Source organism: Nestor notabilis, unplaced genomic scaffold (genome assembly GCF_000696875.1).
Source record: "Nestor notabilis isolate BGI_N333 unplaced genomic scaffold, ASM69687v1 scaffold15913, whole genome shotgun sequence".
NCBI classification, from domain to species: domain Eukaryota; kingdom Metazoa; phylum Chordata; class Aves; order Psittaciformes; family Psittacidae; genus Nestor; species Nestor notabilis.
The window spans coordinates 14,271-37,359 of NW_009922520.1; the positions used below are offsets into that span (position 1 = coordinate 14,271).

Consider the following 23,089-nt stretch of genomic DNA (forward strand, 5'->3'; position numbering starts at 1 on the left):
CTGTAGTTTAATTTTATCATCATAATGTCAAAAAAGTATTATAAAATATATCATTACATGACTGTAAACACAGAGTGATTAACGTAGTAGCCATGGATCGATACAGAATTGAATGCCAATGAAAGTAAATTTTAAGGTGTGTTTGCTTGTATTTAATGTGGTAAGTAGCTTTATTACAGCATCCTGCTAATAATGTCATAATAAATCCGGGGAAGAAAATTAGATACAAAAGCCATATACAAAAGCAAATTGGAATATTGTTATACCATCAGAGCTGAAATTTGCAAGATTACAGGTATATTTTCCCATTTCTTTCTTTTTTTTATTTGTAAAGACATACATTTGTATTTTTGTCCACTTTAAAAAGGACTTTTCACATAGAAAAGATACTAATGTCTAAGCACTTTTATAGAGGAAACATTTTTCAGGGTCATTTATTTTAGTATTTCCTTGCTTTTATAGCAGATATGCTCATTTAACACCCATTTTCTTCATTCGCTACACTTTATAGTGAAACCATAGAAAAATTGAATTCTTCAGCAGTGCTTTCTTAACTGGCAAATATATGTTATCAGCAAGATGAAAATAAAGAGGTTTGTGCTTGTATGGTGATTATACAACAATATGAGAGTATAAGAGCATAGTTCTTTTCATGTAGAGTTCTTTTCATTGGAGTTAATCTAGCGGAACTGGGAGAAAGCAGTAATCAGTGATGAACAATGTAATTTGGAGATTTGTTAGTTTAGTCCATGCTGGGTTTTAGTTTGATTTTATACATGTTGAATGGTCGGAGGACTACACTTTTAGGTATTCTGTTCTGTTGGGTCTAGGACAATTGGTCTTTCTGGTCCTCAAGCAAAAGTCACTACTCTTCTTAAGAAAATGAAACATAAAGTAAAGCTAGTTAACCTTTAAAAGCTGAAGAGAGAACAAGAAATCTGAAAAGAAAATGAAAGTAAACTTTAAATTGAAAAGGAAGCTTTAAAAAAAATAGAAAGGAAAGATAAATCAACCTAGAGTTTACTTTTTAAAGTATGGTGGAAAAATCTGAGCTCAGTGTTTGTCTTCTATCTCTTGATTTTTATATACTGGTTGGAGCTGGGTCATTTATATTTAGCCTCTCTTGGGAGGAAGTACCTCATGTTGGTAAATGGTCAGTACTCTGCTTGACTAGTAGAAAGATTCATGGGTTATTTTTTAATTAATTCCAATATAGGAAAAAATTCCTTGTGCTTTCTGAAATGACAGGAAAGTGATGTTAAAATTGTTTAAAAGTGTTCAAGGTTTGGAGAGGTTGAAAAGCTTGTTTCGAAGCTTTTATTTACATCACAATTACTATGTGAACATGTATATGTATGTATGTAATCGTGTAGTTTGTTATCATGCTGTTTTATTTTGTTAAGTTGAGACTTCTGAATTTGTCATTTGAATGATGATTTTCTTGCAGCTGATTTGGAGCTGAGTAAAATAAAATAAGCTGTACTAAAATTAGCAGATCTTAAAAAACTTACAATGTCTCCTCTTAACTGTAGTTTTGTGCAAAAAGTATTCTTTTGAAAAACATATTTAACCAGTTTGTATCAAAGCATCATGAATAAAATCCTTGGTTATTTTAGTCAGAGTTCATGTGCGTAATTATTATTTCTGCTGCAAATGGTGATAGGATTACATACAAAGCTGATTTTACAATTGGTTAAAAAAATTCCTGGCAAACCTATATATACTGAACACAAATGAGATGTTTTATCTGATGATTTTAAGCACAATCTGTATTTAGATGTACCTTGTATTTACAACTAAATATGTAATTTTTTACTCTTTATACAATTGGATTTTTACTTTTGAGGTTAGCCATTGAAGGTGTACTTGCTTTTCTTTACCTTCAGCTCATCTGCTTTGGGTTTAACATATCTTTTTGAAAAAACGGCATGTGTGTAAAGACCATTAAGTCTTGTTTGACCTTCCTTTCCATTTAAGGTATTCACTGGACCCTAATGTGAAGTTATGATCCCCAAGCCTGATTGATATGTAAACATAACACAGATGGTCTAGAGATGATTCTGATGATAATTCATTTTTCAGCTAGTCGCAAAAATACTTTGATTACAGTGTGTTTAAGTAATTATGACATAGCGTTCAGTGTTAGTCCTGTTGGTAAGGAACACATGGGGAAACAAGTTACACGTTATTCATGCCCAACAAAGGATGCACTGTGGTGTGACCATTTTAATTTCTAATGCTAGATTAGAAACATAGTGTTTTAAAATATGTCATAGAGTAAGGTAAATACATTAGGCATAGACTGAATAAAATGTTAAGTACATAGTTTTGGGCATAAATATTTGTTTTGGAAAGTATTTGTTACTATATGAAAGAAGCCAGTATGCTTGAATTCAGATTTAACTTTGCATGCAGATCGTTAAAAAGTCACATGCTTGTTTTCATGTTTATATGAGTCCTGGTTATAATATAGTTTATCTTCTATAAGAATTTTGAATGACAGTGCTGAGAAAAAAGTAAACCACATTAATGAGATTTAGTTAGAAAATGTATTCTATCTTTACATCATTTGTTCACACCCATCTGCTGTAGTAAGCACTGTTTACTGAGTATGTTGATGGCAATTAGCTGACTATAAAACACAAGCACTTACATAAAGCAAAACAGTATGTTAAAAAAAATCATACTAGTACTTCTTAAAGCAATGTTCCAAACAAACATTTTTAAAATTTAATGTTGTCTACTCTGTAATTAATTATCTCTTCATTATCTCCGTTGTTTCTGCAATAGAATAATTGACCGTCTAGATGGAGTTCGTTTGTTATGGTCATTGTTGAAAAATCCTAATCCAGATATTCAAGCAAGTGCAGCCTGGGCTATTTGTCCTTGCATTGATAATGCTAAGGTAAGAAAGTATTTAAAGGAATAGTTTTGTGTTATATATCCCCATATATAATTTTTATATTTGGATGATTTACAGCAGTACTTTGCTGTTTGCTCTTTACACTCTCTTCGTGTCATTCTGATAATTGCTTAATAAAATGGTATATTCACTTTTCAAAAGTGAATAGTCCTCCATCTAGCACTCATTATAGCATTCTGGTTTGCCTTAACAGTGCTTGCTGTATTTGCAAAATATATTTTGATAACTTAATCAGGACCTAAACTTATTGTTCGCATATAAAGCATGCTGAAAATCTGATAATGCTGAAAACAGATTATTTTTTTTTTTTTACTCACAGGCTATTAATAACAGAGATAGTTGTAGTTGTTCTCCACTATGAGGTACTTCAGCTGTGTTCTCAAGAGACCATCATTTGGTTTCAGAGCGTATTTCAGACTCGGTGCCAATGTAATCCTTAGATTTTCTGCTCAGACTGCCAACAAAAAGTGCCAGTTGTGAATAGTGGTTGTTGTGCAGGTCAGTTGTACACAGAAGACTGAGCTATTCATTTATTTCATGTCAGTTTCCAAATAGAGATAAAATGGCAAGTATAAGCTGTAAGTCATCTGCACTGAATTCTTACCACTGACTGACCTGTGGTAAAAATAAATGGGGAAAATTTTGTTTCCCAGTAGAAGTTTCCTAGAATACTAAGTAGTCTTTAATCCATAATCCCAGTACAGTAATGTCTTCCATTTCTAATTTACGTCTGTATTTAATGCAACTTCTGCATCTTCTCTCTACTATACCACAAATATATATCCTTCTACTTGTCATTTGAGATCCTGACTATCCTGAAAGAATGGAAATTCCTTCAAAGTGCTGGACACCCTTTGCATTCTTTGCAGGCAGTGTTTCCTATTTGAAACTGAACACTGTAAGGTTGCTTTTGGTTTATATAGATGGATGAATGTAGATACATGGATGAAAGTATTGTGAGAATATTTGGTCTTGATTTTTATAACTTAAGCATTTTCTATTTCTTTACAATGATTTTTAAAATGGCAGCTTGCTTGCCATGTTTCAGAAATGCTGGTTATCTTCCCTGCCCCCTCCCCCCCACTTTTTTTTTTTTAATGTGCACTATAGTATAGTAATTTTCTTTGTTACCAAATGGTGGGGTGTATACATTTCTTCTCTGTCAAGATATGACTATACCTTCATCTCTCTTGAACAATAGTCCTATGTAACTAAACGTTAAAATATTGCTTGATCTCAGTACTGAGGTAATACTTATCACGTGTAAGACTCTTCGTCCTATAGTACCAGAGTAGAACAGCACGTTTCTAGAGCTTCCACTAAAAGCACAATCAGGGACAGCTACTGAAATTATAGACTATGTGGATTTTTGTCTTGGATTTTTTTTTTTCCCTTGGAGTATTTGATGAGTGTAAGCTATGTACATCCTTAGTGTAGCCATCCTCCTTTCATCTCTCTTGGCTGCCTGCGCAAATGCTAATCTGTGACCCCACAAAGAGTTCTTTGTGTGAGACTGAGACAGAGTGGTACACTGAAACAAACCTACCAATAATACCCTTTCCTCTGACACTGAATGGAAAGAAATATGTATAAAGCAGTGATTATAGCCACACTGTGGACGTGCAGTAACTGTTTCTATATAAACAAAATTTTGATTTTTTTATTCAAAGTTAATATTCACAAACTTACATGGTCTTCCAAGAAGCATGTGCAGTGCTTGATTCAAAAGCAGTAATAAGTTTATGACTTTAAAAAGTTTATGTGCATTCTGGCTTTTCCAAGCCTGTGCTTGGGACTGCAAACCATGTTTCAAATAGTTGTGATCTTGGAATCTGGATTTGTTTTCTTTTTGTGTTCTCTTGTGGAAGCTGTGATTCTCTTCTGTAGTGTGGAAGTTCACTGATGTACTAGAACTTGTTAATAGTATTAGAAACAAAGTTTTCTTACAACGTAGTACAGCATCCATTTTCTGCACAGACATTTTCTGTACTTACGAATACTTAAATCCAACTTAAAGGTTATTTCCTGTGATATTTATAAAATCTTAGAAGATAATCTATCATAATGATAGGGCTGTTGTTGTATGTGAGTATGTAGTATGTGAGTATATGATTCCATCTATCTCAAGCACTTCCCATAATCTGCTTAAGGTTGGAAAGTCTACCATTCCTGTTTCACCATTTGGAGGGTAAGAGCCACAAAGTCCAAGACTTGAATTCTCAAGATGTTTAAGTGCTAGCTGGTTTTGAGCTTTTGAGTCTAACTAGTTTGCCTGCTGTTAGACAGGAAGTTAAATTTGAAAAGGGAGAAGAATCCAAATTCCCATAACCCTAGAATATATATGTCAAGAGTTACAGTATGGTAGCCAGTTCAAAGTACTTCCCATAGAATAGAATTGTATCCGTGTGAAATAGCTGAAGAATGTTTTTTGTTACAGCAATACGATACACGTTAGTGATATTTAATCCATGACAGATCTGAGACTTTTTAAATAGAGGATATAAATTGTACATAGTACAATTTATGTAGTACATAAATATGTACTACTGTACATATGTACTGTAGTACATAAACTGTTACAGTTCTGACAGCCATAATATTGGTTTGGTATCAGTCATCACTTCTATATGCCAGGATTAGTTTTAAATGCTTTTAGACTTAAGAATTTCTTGTAGAGTGAAGATCTTACGGATAGGCTGACATTGCTATAACTTGGGGGGTAAAACTCTCCTAAGCAAATTTGCCCAGCACCTAAGAGTGCACCTCAGAGTCTTAGACAAATATCTCATTATCTTGGATAAATTAGTTCATACTTCTTTAAAATATAAGCCTTAAATAGACAAGAATGCCATTTATTCAAAGGAATTATCTTAATAGGAGCAGTTTCTTATTAATTAGTTCCTTACTTCCAAAAGGAAAAGTTACTACTGCAGGCACATGGTAATGACAAAGTGTAAGTGCACTGTCCAAGAAACACAAATGATTATGAAAAATGGCTAAGAAAAGTCTACTCAACGCTGTTGATGTTGGAACAGCAATATTTGGTTATGATGCTTCTTTGAAAAACAGTGTTTATAAAGTTCTCGCAATGTACATCAGAAAAATCTAGAGAAACTCTACAAAGATGTTATTTGGGCTATTATAAAATTCATCCAAAGGCATAGTGCCAATAAGAGGAACACTGCCAACCTGAGTTTGTATGAAAATACCTATTTCCTCACAGAGTAAGCTTGAAATAGAATGTGTTGAAATAAATCTAAGAAAAAGGAAAAAATAAAAAAGAGAGAAAGAAAAAGAGAAAAAGAAAGAAAAAGAAAAAGTTGTAGGGCTTATTTTCCATCCCCATATTTAGTAGTTTTGGGTACAAACATTAGGGTAGGAATGGTAATGTCAGGCATCATCTTTTTCTCTGTCCTTTGTTGGCGCTTGTGTACCAGCTTTCAACTTTCAGAGTTTCAGTTTTAGCTTTTATTATAGCTACAACTGTGAAGGCTTTCTTAAAGAACTTCTGGAAGCCAGCTACATATAAAGTCTATCAAAATAATTTAAGTAAACAGTCTGAGGCTGGAGATTTGTGAGAAGAGAGAGAGAAAGTTACTCTGTTTTCTTCAAATGTACTTGTAAAATGACATCTCACACTTTTCTGATAAAGCATGATTCTCTTCCCCCCTCTCCAAGTTATTGCATCCCTTTCAGCTCTGCAGTGGAATTTCATGGGTGTGATGAAGGATGATCAGCCATTTAAAGTTGTCTGTGTATTTCCTACATATGAGGAAAAAGAATGTCCATGATGATACAAAATAAAAAAAAAACAAAACCAAACCAGAATCAAAACTAAACTAGGTTTAAGAGAGAAGGGTCTTGAGATGGGTATGTATGGAGGTCAAGTAGCCTTCATGACTGCAAATGTATTATATAGTGAGGAAGTGATTTCTACTGGAGGCAGCAGTCTGGAGTTAACCTGTGGGTGGAAAATATGCTGCTGCTGACCCATGATATTTAGGATTCTTACACAGATTTTGCTTCTTATGGATATTTTAACATAGCCGTATGTATAAAACCACAGAAAATATATCTCTACTAAAAGTAACAAAGAAATATAGTTGAACTTGGAAATTCTTCTGATATTTAACAAATAGTAAAAGTATTTACTGTTTTAAATGAATTAAGATGCTTTGTTTACACATTTTGCTAATTTAAAACTGGTGTATAAGGATCAGTCATGGCCATAACACACACTGTTGTTCATTTGTTCTATATTTTAAAAAATTTACTTAAATAGTACCAATATATTTTTGTTTACGTACCAGTCTTTGGTTAAGCCTATAATGTCAAAATTCCCTACTTGAGTATGTACAGCATTTTCCAGTTTCTTTGTTTTCCTTGTTATGCTTCTTGCAATTCTATACAGAAACTTTGGCAGTTTAAACTCAGTGCTCTTACTTCTCTCTTTCCATTTTCCTATTTGTTTTCTCTAGACATTATAATTTTTTATGTCAGTCATACATACTTAACTATATTTGATCTAATTTTTATGCAGTTGTTAATCCCCGATATCTGGATGTGGACTTTCCAAATGTTTAAGCGTATGTTATGAACTAAACTTCAAAAGAGTACTATAAGAGAGAGAAAAAAGAATCCTGGCTTGTCCCTCAGGCCTTCCAGAGCCCCAGAGTCCTTGGAGGTTTAGGAAGCCCAGGAAGCCAGACCTGGCTTCGTGAGTCAATAGCTGACAGCCTTCCTTGCCAGGGTACATGCAGAGCCAGCCTATCCAGTGGTTCTTGACACAGGCTGCCTAATTTAGTGAACCAACTATCAGGAGCTGTTTGGGCATCCTATAGAAACATTACCCTGGAGATCCTGAATGGACTGACATAAATTGTCCTGAGGTGCTTAATGTCCACAAGTATAGGAGTCTAGTTCCTATAAAACACATAACCTGAAAGCTGGGAAGCAAAGGGAAACTAAGAGCATAACACATATCTCTGTCACTGGGGAGCCTCAGGTCCTAAGTCCCATGCAGAGCAGCTGCCTGAGAGCTTGAAGACCATAAGAAGCCAAAAAGCTTAGGAGCTCCTGGAGACCTGGCTTTCCAGCTGTTTGGCAGCCCATCAGGCAAGAAGTCAGGGATTCTGTGAAAACCAGAAGCCAAGCAGCCTGGCAGGCTACTCACCAGCCATCTGGCTGACAAGAGAAAAGATGAAGAGACACGTTGGTAATTTAGCCTGCCTTTCTGCCTGGTTTCTGTCAAAACTTTTCAAGAAGTCATTGTATTCTTATGGAAGGTTTTGGTTCCATTCCATTAGCATTTTCTGATGGCATACTGTTCCACTGGAAAATATTTGACCAGCTTTCCTTGTAGCTTAGTTTATAATAGCTACACATGCTAGTCAACAGCTTGTCATGTAGCTTCTGTACTTTTAAATTAGACTAATTGGATTTTAAAAATATGTAAAAAGTTTAAACCCTTCCTCCTCCCATTTTTTCTTTTTCATCTTTTCTTTGTTTTTTTTTCTTCTCCATCTCACTTTTTTCCTATCTTTACCTTTTCACTTGCCACATGGGACTTCCATAGATTTTTAAGGCAAGAAAAGAGCACGGAGATCGTTGTGTCTCATTTGCTGCATAATACAAACCAGAAAATTTCAAGCAATCATTTTATCTAGCGCAGAAGCTTTTGATTGAACTAAAACATGTTTTATACTTCATGCTTGTTCAGATTCTGAGTGGTTGGTAATGGTAAATGGTATATTATAATATGATTGCCTTCTTATATACCACTCAAATTTATGGAACAATGCCAGAGTTGCAAAGACACAAAGAATTATTGTTATAACAGCTTATCAGTTTGTATTGTCACTGCAGTGATTATTTACCTAGGCTGTCCTCAGAACATTCCAATATTGCTGTCTTGCATCTCTACAATATTAAGCTACATACGTGTCCTGTCCTAGTGACCAGGTTTACTAGAGATACTGTGATGTTGTTCAGTTTGAGAGTATAAACAGAAGCAGGTCAGGAGTTTTGAGTCTTTAACGTTGGCTGTCTTACACTTCATTCTAATCTTTGACAGATGTTTGACCTACAATTCATTTTCCTTTATGGGTAGAATAAAGATGTAGAGTACCAGCTTCAATCTCTAGTAATTATGGATGGCGTTGTTTAGATCTTTCTGAATTACAGTACCAAAAACAAAATTACAGTTTGCAACAAGATCAACCTTTCTAATAAGAGCATTAGACCTTTTTATAAGGAACGGTGAGGTTTTGGGGAGCAGCTCTCAGTCACATGCCCTTTTGTGCATTACTGATCACCATTTCCCCATAGGAAATCTTGCTAAGGAAGATAGCCTCATTTTTGGAAACATTCACTATGGCCTGGAGACTGTGTAAAGTGATGCTGGTGGGCATTTGGCCTGCTGATCCATACCGCACCTTCACTTTGGGTTATAGGACTTCCTATTCTGGCATAGACATTACCCACATTGAGTTCCCCTAGGGATCCACTGGCCCTTTGCAAACTTAAACAGGGGAAGTTCAGGATAGAGATAAAGAAGTTCTTTACCATGAGGGTGGTGAGGCACTGGAACAGGTTGCCCAAAGAATCACGGAATCATGGAATCGTAGAATAGTTAGGGTTGGAAAGAAGTGGTAAATGCTCCATCCCCGGCAGTGTTCAAGGCCAGGTTGGACAAAGTCTTGGGTGACATGGTCTAGGGGTAGATATCCCTGCTCATGGCAGGGGGGTTTGGAACTAGATGATTTTAATGTCCTTTCCAACCCAAACCATTCTATGATTCTATAATTCTGTATTAGTGATGACTATCTCGTAAACATATTAATAGTTATAAGAAGTTTATTAGATGCTTATTTGGATTCAAATCAATCCAAAACCACTGGAAACAATGCTTAGCTTTTTCAGTAATTCGATGTTATCTGTTTCTCATACTTGAATTATTAAAATGCTTTTCAAAATAATGTAATGCAAATCATGACATTATCTCTACTGTGGATTTAAAGGACTTTGATAGTAGTAGTTTCACTGCTTCTGTGAAAAAAAATTAGATTTTGGCATTTACCCAGGACTGAACTTCAGTGAGAGTTGAGAGGAGGGGAAGGAAATGTAGGTGTAGTCCACCAGACTGAAAAGTAAGGAAAACAAGAGACAAAAAGACTACTAGAAGTTGCATGAGTGAGTATGTGGACTTCTTTTTTTACTCCACCATCTGTTTAGAGAAAATGCACTGCATGGTTTCTTGGGCTGTACACTTGGCTAATGGACTTTGCTTTTGCTTTTTGAAACTATCAATAGCAATATATTTGCCAAGTATTTAACTGTGTGGTGATTAAATCCTAAAGATCCAGGATTCTTCTGGGCTACAGAGTAGCACTGTAGAGTACTGCTTTTCTGGGCTACAGTGTAGCACTAGAGCCATGGTAAAGCTAGTCTGCCTTGCTTCTCTGGCTTTAGCCACTTCAGTAAGGAAAAGTGGACAGGAAAATCCACAATGGTTGTCTGCTATTGTTTTCCCAACATGTTGTATTTTCCCAACACAGAAGAAAAATCTGTGAGATGTAGTGAGTTAGTCTCATCTTGCAAGATGTTTCTTCATCTGTTCTGCTACAGTGGAAGCCTCCACAGCTGTATAGACAGGAATAATATTAACCTTTAAATGTAAAGAAATTGGATTAATGTTACCATTGAGCTGTTTAATAAGAAAAATGAATAGAAACTTCATTATATAAATTGTGTATGTTTCCCTTTTCATTGAAATGCTATAATATAGACATTTATCTGTTGCATTTCTTCATTTTCAGTTTTAAATTTCAGAGTGCTTTAGGATGCTAAATTACTCAGTTGGGAATAGGGAGTGGAAACGGACAGCTTCCTTCATTGAAGAAAAAGTGGTTTAAAGATGATCCTTGATAACTAAAATTTATTTGCACAGCTATACCATCACTTTTTTAGGCAAAAGCAATTCAATTTGACAAATTAGCTTTGACACCTTAAGCTGTTTAAGAAGCTCTAAAAGTGAAATACTACTTGTTTTTAGTGGAGAAACTTTCATCTTTCAAGTGGAGTATTTTTAAAAATAAACACAAAGTGGTTTTGTGATACAGTGTTTGGCTTTAAGTCTTTCAAATAAAGAAACCAGTATTCACTTTGGAAGAAATAAGAAAGGAATTCAGTTACAAAAGAATTTGGTAGTTCTTTTACAAGAACTGTATGTCTCAAGTTTGAAGAATTTTACTTACTTAATGAAAATAACCACCAAAAAAAAACCCCAAAAAAACCCAACCCCAAAACCAACATAATGACAAGAGAACTCAAAAATCCCAAATGTTTTCCTTGTATAAATACTGTGAAGATCAAGTGAATTTCCCAAATCTGTCTTTCTGCAATTATCATAATGTTTTCTGCTCCTAATTAAAGAAAATGTGTAAAGCTTGTCTATCTCACAGTATTTCTGCTCTTGGCAGAAGTTAATGTCAAAATAAGTGGAAAGGAAAATTAACTGAATTTTTTAAATAGTCATGCAATGATTAAAGAGTAGCAGAATGAGGCTTTTGTTAGCACAACAGGTAACTGTTGCCCTCAGAATTTATGGTAGTTTGGTTTTTTTTTTTTAACTGCTTGAGATTGCAAACTCCTCCCTTTTCATACAATTTTTAAATAAATAACATTTACCATACTTTCTGAGGAGAAAATCTTGCTGTCCACTAGTTTAGAAGACATGGTCATGCGAAGTCATGAAAAATCCTGTTATCTCTTCCTGTCTTCTTCAGCACTTAAAATGTAGTTAGACAATCCATATTTTTTCATATCTGTCACCTCAGTTTAAATATTACACTAAAAGTTATAAAAATGATGAAGATTTGAAGATTTAAAATGAACATATTTCCTGTTAATGCAGTAAAATGCTCTTGCTTCCACATACCTCTCTCCCCCCCCCTCCCATTTTCTAGAAATATTTTTATTGCTTCTTTAAATGTCTTTGCGTTTGGCTTCTTATTTTGTTCAGCTCAGGAAATATTATTGTTAAAGCAGAAGCATTCAACCTATCATTAACACATACACTCAGATGTGTACAATGAAAGTATCTGGCTTATGGCTTATTAGTGATTTTATGAACATTTTTATCTGTAAAGGGTGTTTCTTAGGCTTTATTCTTACCATACCATTTTTTTTCCTGCCTTACTGAAGCTGAGTAGCCTTGTTAGGACAAGTAAGAAGTAAGGTTTTGGCACAATAGGTAAGGGGGGGTAAGGAAATTACCTAAATTCACTTAAATATGTTTTTCTTTTCTTTCAAGTTGTTGTTTGTAAAGCTGTATCCTAAGATGTGCTCTAAGCTTTTCAAAATACTGAAGTTTGTTGAATTACTTCATATGTAGAATGTATCCAGTATCGGGCTGGAAATGGAGCACTTTTGCCTTCAATCGCAATAGCAAAATCATGTTATTACCTAACAGCAAACAACCCAGACTTTGAAACAATGCCATTTACATATCTGCAGTGAGGTTTAAGGACTACAGGTAAATATGAATGCTTAACACACACTAATAGCTGGAAATGACAAACCCTTTGTGTTTAGAACACAACTTATTACTGTATTTAGAACACAATGATTAATTTAGAAGGTGGAATTTAAAGATTGTATTTTTTCCTATGAGAGACAAAAAAGTAATAAAAGATTATATATAAGTTATATTATATATATAAGTTATATATTATTTTTTCTCTTATGTTACAAAAATAAGTGTAGATGAAAATGCCTGAGAGTATCTGGAAACTAAAATCACAGAAACTACTTTAGGTTTTATAGTAGGAACAGCTATCTGATCATTAATACAAGAATACGCAAAGAACATAGATTCAAAAGAATTAAATCCAGACCTCTGCAATCACAGGCACAACTTCATATAATTGCTTCTTTAAATAGCTTTAAAGTATGGTAATTTTATATAATTAATGCACATCTTTCAGTAAAAAAAACAACCCCCAAAACAAAAAAACAACCCAACCTCCTTCCCTTCCCCCCAAAGCAACACCACCACTCGCCCCTGCCCCTGAACCAGTAGAAATTTACTGTGCAAAGCAAGTATGTGGTTTTGCTAAATGATACCAGAAATATTGCATTTGTTGTTTGAATTTTTTTGGGGGAAAAAAAAATAAATCTTGTACATAACATAATGGATATTAAAGCTCTCATTTCAGTCCAACTTTCTGCTCATTGTTCTTCAAATTTCTTGCTTCTTTGTTTTTCTCTTTGTCTTAAACAGACCACCAGACTACACCCACAATCACATTTGGGAAACTTTCCTGACATGTGGTTTCGGCAGTTTCCCTCTGCTTTTCATCACTGTTCGAAGGTTCTGTCTTTGTGTTTAGCTGGTTTCACAGATGATTATTGAAACTCTTTTCTTCTACTTACTGCTGAATTGTTTATATATTATTCCATCAGTTTAATTGGACTGTACTCCTTTATAAAATGTGGAAAATATAAGCTTGTCAGGAAAGAACAAGTAGGGATATAACCACCTGGAAAGAAAATATGTAAGGTAGGAAAATATAAAATGTACATACTAGTTCATTAAGATGGGATACATATTATCCTATCTTTTCATGAAACATCTTTCATGAGCATGAATGATAATGCACAGATATCTGAACCATGCAGAAAAGCAGAATTATTTTCATGTATAGCAGGGCCCCTTTCAGATCCTATCTTTTCATGAAACATCTTTCATGAGCATGAATGATAATGCACAGATATCTGAACCATGCAGAAAAGCAGAATTATTTTCATGTATAGCAGGGCCCCTTTCAGATCTTAGACACTTCACTGTAAAGTTTACCTGTTGAACAGAAGCCTTTCTCATTTGTTGAGCTGTTATTTAGACACAAGGTAATGCACACTTCTGTAGTAATTTTTAAGGAATTGAGCTAAATGTAAAATACCTTGTTTTCTTTCCTTCTCCTGTATCTGGTCATTTAACTGTATATCCCTCTAGTACAGATAAAAAATTTCTGTGTAGCAATCTTTCTCTGTAATACATTATTTACTACCTTTGGTCAAATTTTAGAATTTCAAGACAGACATGAAAACTGATTCTGAGAAATACTGTTTTTATTCAGGTGATTGTGGATACACGTACATTGTGGTGTGTACACTAACAATGACAGAAACATTATGCTGGCGTATTCGTGGGAAACACTGTAAGCCTACTTCCCTTTACATGTAGTTCACATGGTAGTAGAAGTGGCAGAGCATTGCCTTTCCTTTGTTTCTCTCATCTGCTTTTCTGAGTCACGAACATGTATTGTCCTTCTGCGTAACCATTTAGATTTCTAGAAGGACCTCTGGTTTATGTTCATTCTGGGTGTTACAGGACTTCAGCATGAAGTCTGCTCTTGGTTACTACACTTTTTCCACATGTTTTGGCTTCTGGTTTTGACCCTTACACTGTATGGCTTTAACCTCTCCCTTCCAGTCTCAAGAATTGCACTGCCTGCGGTGGAATATATTTTGTTCCTGATGGGTCTACCCACTGCTTTTCCTTTCTGTGAGAAGGAAACATCACAGCTAAGAGCTCTGTATGGCATTTAGAACTAAAAAAGATGAACTGCCTAATCTTCTGGAATTTTTATTTACCAAGTCCATGAACAATCTGATGGATTTGCTCAGCAAAGCTAACACAATACAGTTGGGCACTACTGTGTTCATAAATCAGCCCCCAAAAAGAAATAAATACAATCAAAACCATTCTTGGTCTCAGGGTCACTCCCTAGCCCTAGGAAAGTTCATACTATCCAACTTTGCACTTTCATGATGTCCTAAAACCTTTCAGTCCAAAAGGATTTCAGGAGAGTGTCTGGTAGTTTTTATTCAAAATTCTCCTATTGACCTGTTGAAGGAAGCAAATGACTTCACTTGCAGACCTTTCTTTCCATCTCTGCGCATTTACCATCATTGATGTGTACAGGCTAAAATTCCTTCTACAAAGTTACTGTGAACCATTTGGCCAGTCACTTTTACTCTTTTCCCAGTGTAATAACAGCTTAACACCAGGCCATCCAACACCATCTGCAGATGTGCCACCACAATGATGCCAAGAATCTCCTCTCATCTATTATCTATTCCTGTTTTCAGTACCCTTTGTGAAGGGTGTGGTTTGGGCTCTACTGGCGTACTTCTTGTAAATAGTTCCATAAAAATTAGATGACCATCAAAACCCACCTGAAGTTCTTGCCCATAGTGGTTTCTGACTTGTATCTATTTTATAATCAATAGTCCGTGTGCTTTTCTTAAGTCTTGTGTTTTTACAGAAAACCTTAAGTTAGCCATAATTAAGTCATTTGCTAGTTTCTATATTCATTGGACAATGTACTTTAAGAGAACTATTCATCTTTGCAGATCCACATCTGAAAGGTTGAAAATACAGCAAAAAATGTCAGGCTGGATTATAGATTGTATAAAGAAGTCCTGACAAAACACAAATATCTATGCTTAGTATAGAGATCCTCTCAACTAAAGTAACTGATGGGCCCATTCAAGTACAAATAGTGATTTTTCCAGATGACATTGGAATACTTGATATCCTCAGGCTAGGCACTTGAAGTTCTATAGAATCATAGAATAGTTTGGGTTGGAAAGGACCTTAAGATCATCTAGTTCCAAAGCCCCTGGCATGGGCAGGGATGCCTCACCCTAGACCATGTCGCCAAAGACTCTGTCCAGCCTGGCCTTGAACACAGCCGGGGATGGAGCATTTACCACTCTTTGGTAACTCTTCTATGCCAACTAAGAGAGCTGTGTTCTGAATTAATCATACTTCTTGGTGAAGGCAGCACAGCAGTAGCTGCAGTTGTGAATAGCTATATTGTGCCAGTCTCTTTTTTAATGTTTGCGTATAAGTACAGATTCAATATTTAAAAATAATGTTTCTTTTCATTCTCATTTAGGATGCTGGGGAAATGGTTCGATCTTTTGTTGGTGGCTTGGAACTGGTAGTCAATTTGCTAAAATCAAAGAATAAAGAAGTTCTAGCAAGTGTATGTGGAGCCATTACAAATATAGCTAAAGATGAAGAAAATTTAGCTGTTATAACAGATCATGGAGTTGTCCCTCTGTTGTCAAAACTAGCAAACACAGTAAGTAACATCTAAACATATTATACTAAGTATATGAACTTCTTATGACAGACTGCATTATACCCAACTAAAAAGTTATGACAAGAGCAGAAGATTCTATAGCAGCTGCAAGGAAGAGCTGTATGTAGCTGATGTAGTTTAGGCATGAAAACACTCTGTGGCTGGTACTATAACTGCTTTTGAAGAGGAGCTTACTTTTAATAGCCCCTGTTGTTTAATACTGCTTTTGAGAGATGCTGCTGCTGTATGAAAAAAGCACAAAGGATTGAGAGAGCAATGCAAAGAATCTCAATGATGAGTCTATGTGTTAAATTTTAATGCTGATCTTACCTAATTTCCAGTCAGTCTAAAAGCACCTTTGAAATAATATAAAAATTCACAGCACTTCCTTGAGAGAAAATAGTAAGAGACTACTAGCTCTATGCCTTACAGCTTTCACCAGTTTTTAATTTTATTGCATAGGGTGTCTTAAAGATGTTTGAGAATACGGTTCTGCTTTCCTAAGAAATTCTTGTTGTATTATGTTGTCTTTAATGTTTTTTTTTTGTCTTCCTCAGAACAATGACAAATTAAGACGCCACTTAGCAGAGGCCATTTCCAACTGTTGCATGTGGGGGAGAAATAGAGTTGCCTTTGGAGAGTCCAATGCTGTAGCTCCTTTAGTACGTTACTTGAGGTCAAATGATCCATCAGTTCATAGAGCTACAGCTCAGGCTTTATATCAGCTTTCAGAGGATCCCAACAACTGTATCACCATGCATGAAAATGGAGTGGTAAAGGTGAGGTGGAAGGTTTTTCTTACTTTGAGTTCAGATAATCAAAGGGGTTTGGCATGGTCAAGTAAAGAGATCTTTTATTTGAAATAGTTCTTGAATACAGCTGTGTACCTCATGTTTTCTGAACTTCAGTCTAAAAATGTTTGGTCAAGTAATTAGGGAACCGTATTTTAGTGCTAAAGGTATGTATAGCTAGCTAGGTGATTGTTGGGAATGGAAATATGATGTGGACATTCACCTCTATAGTACATGATTCTGACCTGGTCAGTAGTGACATCAGTCACATCAGCATTTTGTCATTCCCAAGTGACTTTTGAAAAAGAAGTTGGGTTAAGATAATGGATAGTTGCCTAGTATGGCAGAAAGTCACTTAGGAACAGAGAGTAACTGGATCTGGAGGCAAATTAAGATAGAATAATACAAAGGCTTATTTTACCAGCAGTTTTTTAAATGAATTCTGCATTTACTTATAAAAATTCTTATTTTAGTGGTTAATTATGAGCATCTTCTGCAAAGACCTTACTTTAGAAAGCATTTTTATCTCCAAAAGGTTTGTTTAGCAAAGTTTTATCTCCCTAGTTAAAGTCAGAAGAATTATTCCTTTGGCAGAGGAGAGATAAGGATTATGGCCTTAAAGGTGGAGATGATAGGAGTTATTAATTTTCATAAATTTCCTGAAAGATTCACCATTTACAGACATTTCATTTTACTTTGTGTTCAGGTAAACATATTGAAAGTAAGAGTTGACTTATGATGCAGTGTTACTAATGTTGAATTTATGCCTGCAGTAACGATAGTGCACTTTATTGTGAGCAGTTTCAATTCTGGTACAGTGATAACATGCACAGAAAGTCTGATGCTTCAGGGAAATATTTACTCTGCATGAATGACACAGTTGCTGTGTGCGTGAACAGTTCATTGGAGACTTTCTCAAAGCACCATACTTTCTGACCATTCACTGAGCAACGTGTATATACATGTTTCTGTCCAGGAAAACAGGACTAAAACCATAGAAAAAAAGTAATTTCAGCCAGGTTCTCATATTACATGTTTTGCCACTGCTGCAAACAATATTTGCTAATCACAAAACAACAGGTATATGCACACAGTTGTGAGAGAAAAAGTGTTCCAATTTTTCACCTAGTTGTAACTGTACCCAAAATACATTCAGTTTTCTCAAACAAGGGTATGTGACAAAAAGGTTGGGAAATAACTGGTGTGTATCTGCTGCCATGTGAAATTGTGGGTAGATAAATGGTGATTTTGGAGGAAGTTTAGAAACACAGATTTATAAAGTTTTTCATTTATGATCAATTCCACACTCAATGTTCTTATGACTGGGAATGAAACAATGGTTATGATCTGTGACAGATGGATCAATGCTTTCTTTCTACCAAACACCAGAAAACATTTCCTCTTTCTGAAGTAAAAATTCATGGCTGTGCTGGAAAAGAGATTTGTATTTTCAGTAGACCAGTAGACCCTGTAATGACATGTGGGACACTAGAAAGCAGGAGAAATTTTTAGACATCAGACTAAGGAACATGCTTTGATCTGAATTCAGAATTGGAGATAGCTGTCCACAGACCAAGGGAGAAGAGAAATCCAGTGGGGGATTGGCACTTTATAGCCAAGATAAGCAGAGTACCAGGCAATGTTCTTCACATTTGGAGTCTGTCACAATTAGAGGGAAGAGAAAGAGGAGAAGTCACAGACAACTGGAAGCACTCAGCCATCACCACATTCTTCATAGAAACAGGAAATCTCTCTTAAAATGTAGCTGTTGAAAAGGAACAAAGATGTCTACCTATAGTTGACTGCTTCTGAAGCCGTAGAACAATCAAGCTTGTTCATGAAAAGAATCTCCAACTGACCGCTAAAGAGTAGAGGATTTTTAATAGGGATGCTCTTTTGAGACAAATTGTAGAAAGGCTGTTCTGCAAGGCACACACAGATGAGGAAATGCAACTACTTTAGTAGTGAAAAAATTAGTCTAAACATGTTCTAAAGGAAGAATTCAAGTCATCTGAGGATCCTGAAGGAATATTTAAATAGGTGTCCTAGAGACCATGTCACTGTGTCAAACTAATACTAGTCACTAATACCAGTGATTCTCAGTGTCATGCTTTTTCTTGGTTATATTGGCAAGCTGTAAATTGGAATATGCTTTTGAAGTGAGTGAGTGAGGATGGTGGTGTGCATAGGCATTTATGAAATTGCTGATAATACACCTGCTAAAAGACTTCAGATATTTAAAAATACTCGAAGTATATATAACTGAAAGACATGAAACTGATTATCCCTGGTTATTCTTACTTTGCAAATGAAGAAAGATGAAAGGTAATCTATTGTGGAAATTAATTTCTGTTGTTGAGGAAATTAATTTCTGACTTCTAAGTAATATGAAGGATTTGTTTTTGTGGAATATCGTTATTATTACTGTGTGAAGAAGTCCTGGGAAGTTTGAATGGCCTCATCACCTACAGAGTTTAAGCAAGTCTTTTATTGTGAAGCTAATGAGACCTCTGCCAAGAATATTAAGGAATGAAAAAAATAAGAACAATGGAAAATAAGCACCCAAAATCAGGCTGTGGAAGAACAAAATTCATCAAAGTCATAGTTGATCTTAACTTTAAATGTTTACATTGTGGACATCCAATCTTAATAGTCACCCAAATTCTTAGCAACAGTCAAGGAAAAGGAAGATTCTCCACTGTGTTTCATCTTTCCTCATTTTGACATTTATGCAAAGGTAAGGCACCTCAGTCTCTATGGGGAGTATTTTCTCATCTCCTTTGGCTATTATGGGAGTGCAGGTTCAAAGTTCAGATCTGTGCAACTACATTGTAGGTATCTATGTTTTATGGTGTGAATCCCATCCCAAGGCAGTAGAGAACTTGTTTAAATGAATATGTAGTCCAGTTCATTATTAGATAGGAATTATAGAATTCTGAATAATAGTGCAATAAGAAAGAGCTTTTGAAAAATTAATTTATTCTTTCCCTAGAAAAATACAGATGAGTTGCATCTATATGCTATGATGGTGATGGAACACTATCTGTGCAGCAGTAACTGAAGCACACTTTGAACATAATCTAATGGAGCCAGATGTTTTAAATTAGTGAATCTAACTAACTTTGAACCCAGGTATTTCAAAAAAGATCTTTGGAGTATTAAGGATGTATTCCTTTCATCTAACTTTGGCCACTTTTAGGTATGGAGTTTAAAGTAGTCTATGACACCTGTAGTTAATGGAAAGAGACCTGCAGACTTGTCCCAGATGAAGACAGATGCCCAAGATATCTGGAAGGAACAGACTTATGAAAGTGCCTAGTTTTCCTCACTGAGTATAGAAAGGACCTGGGTGACTAGCTCAGACTAAACAGCTAGCTTTCAGACAGCTGAATTTAAATTAATATCCTCCTGAATGTTGATTTTCAACAAGCTTGCGGTGCAGGGGAAGTTACAGGGCTGGAAGAAAGGTAATGTGCCAATATTTAAAAAGCCTAAATAAGATTTTAGTCAGGTACACTGGACACTATTCTTGTGTTAAATAATCATAGGTACATACATTATAATACTAGAAGGGGTCATTTTAATGATCTAGTCTGACTAGCTTACTCATACAGACCAGAGACATTGCTTCAATTTATTTCTGTTTGAAATAGAGTATATCTTTTAGAAAAACACTGACTCTTTACTTAAAAAATTCCAGTAATGGAAAATCCAATAGAGCCATCATAACTTGTTCCAGTAGTTAAATACCTTCCCCATAAAAACATTTGCACCTTATTTGTAGCCTAAGGTTTGTCTAGCTTTATCTTATGGAATTACGTGTATCATACTGTTGCTTGGTAAACTGGAAAGCGCTACATTGCTTCTGTTCTCATATACATTCTTATTCAGTAAAGATTAACTACTAGCCACATAGTCATCTTTTTAATTAGCTAAGCAAGTGTAATCTCTGATGGAAATCTTTTTAACTCTTTAATTATATTTGTATGTCAGTTCTGATTTTTTATTTTTAAACTTCCCTTTTGGACTGAATCTGAACATACTTCAGAACAGAATTTGGTATTCCAGTAATATCTGTATGAATACTTAAAACAGGTAAAATAACTTCCCTGTTTCTATATAAGCTCTATTTGAACATCAGAGATTTTCGTTATTCTGTTTGGCCACAGTATTGCCCTTGAAGTTTATATTAGGCCAACTTTCTACTTTGACTTTCATGTCTTTTTGGAAACTGTTCCCCAGGTTAGACGTTCACATGCTATAATGTTGGCCTTCATATACAGGAGTAAAAATTAAGTAATATTGTTAATGTAAATCACCAATGAATTTAGACCTTGTGATGTAAGTTGATTTTTTTTTGTCCAGAGATTAAATCAGATTTTAATTGTTGTTAATACACTTTATAAATGTCAGATGAGTAAGTTCTCATTTTTGTAAGAATAATTCACAGTTTGAAAGCAGCCACAAAATGTATTTAAGCATTTTATTGTTTTAGAGAGGAAAATTTTAAGAAACCAACTTATTGACTCTTTCTGTACTGCCTTTAAAATTAAGTATTGCTTTTCCACAGTGGAGGATTCCAGGTTGAGCAGAAATAAGGTTCATTACACACAGACACTCCTTTGCAACTGAAGTTGTTCACTGGCTGAGAAAGTGGTAAATACTTTTGAAGTATGTAGACACAGATGGATTAAGACCTGTGAAAAGAATATCAGTGTCTTTGATTGCAAAGAATGAAACTAAAAAACGCCTTTTCTGCTTGCCAGTGAAATTATACATTTGCAAGTACCTGTTCAGATGGCATATAAATATTCTAAAACATTTATGAAATCTTTCCAATATCTCATATGAGGATCTCTTGATGTTTTGACTTAAAATTTGTGCTCAGATTCTGAACTAATTAAATAATTAACAGTAAAGGTATTATTTTTTTCTATTTATTAATGTATTTCTGTGTACTGTGATGATACATAAAGCCATTGATCACAGATTAGTAGTTCACTTTGCTAGGGACAGATGTATACTTGTAGAGGAAGAAGACCCCAGAAAACTTTTTAATTAAATGTAATACACAACAAGGTAGAGGTGAATAAACAGGTATGAATGGAGTGGTAGGAAAAAAAATATTTGTATTATTGATCATATTTCATAGTTCAAGCAAACCAAGATACAATTACTCTTAATTCATAGCTACAACTCGATTATAGTAAGTAGATACTGACTGTAAGTTTATTGTGAAAACAAAGGACCACTGGATAGTACCAGTCACCCAGACTTTAAGACATTTCTACCATATGGGAACCATAACTGATGCTGTTGGCAGTTTTTTGCATGTGTATGTCTGCTGAGGACTATACAAAGTCAGAGTAAATTAGCCTCTGTTGAGCTCTGCATTGTTCTGATCTGCTTTTAGTATCCAAATAAGTTATTTAAAGACTGTGTTGCTGTGGTGTGCTATGAACAAGTCCATTTTCTCATGTTTTTATTCCATTATACATACAGTACTAATTATTTTGGGGCTTGAGGAGCCATTAACTTAATGATTACAGTACATATCTGAAATGCAGAAGATCAGACTTTCCATTCATATTCTGACATTTTTTAATATTGAAAGCATCTATCCGACCTACCAGTGCATAAAATTGATCTTTAGCCTCACTCTGTGGTCTGCTTCATTGAATTATTTGCACAACATCAAAGTGCTCCATTTTCTTAATGTTACAAAATACTAATAGATGTCTTCTAGAATCAGTTGTAGCTTATAGGAACTTCACTGGGGATGCTGAAAACCTAATTTCCAGTGCTTGGTACAATAAGGCAGGCAATGCAAAGACTCATGCTCCTAAGAATGGGACTTGATTTGTATTTTTGTACATTTTGATATATATTTTTTTTTAATTAATCCATCAGATTTGTTCCTGTCTCCTCATCAGACTTACAAAATACTAATAGATGTCTTCTAGAATATCAGTTGTAGCTTAGGGATTTCACTGGGGGTGCTGAAAACCTAATTTCCAGTGCCTGGTACAATAAGGCAGGCAATGCAAAGGCTTGTGTTCCTAAGAATGGGTCTTGATTTGTATTTTCATACATTTTAATATATATTTTTTTTTAATTAATCCATCAGATTTGTTCCTGTCTCCTCATCAGACTCTAGTGTCAAGAGATGCATGAGTTTTTTTCAGTCTGTGTTTTGTTTGGGTTTTTTTCGGGGGGGGGGG

At 35.0% G+C, this 23,089-nt stretch overlaps 1 protein-coding gene across 1 annotated transcript in view; it reads left to right on the top strand.

Moving 5' to 3' along the window:
- The window catches only part of ARMC4 (armadillo repeat containing 4), a 48,776-nt gene that overhangs the window by 11,676 nt on the left and 14,011 nt on the right, over window positions 1-23,089 (top strand). Inside the window, exons 7-9 of the mRNA XM_010011657.1 lie at window positions 2,791-2,905; window positions 15,889-16,077; window positions 16,635-16,856. Coding sequence (XP_010009959.1) covers window positions 2,791-2,905; window positions 15,889-16,077; window positions 16,635-16,856 — 526 coding nt within the window. The remainder of the gene's footprint in view (window positions 1-2,790; window positions 2,906-15,888; window positions 16,078-16,634; window positions 16,857-23,089) is intronic.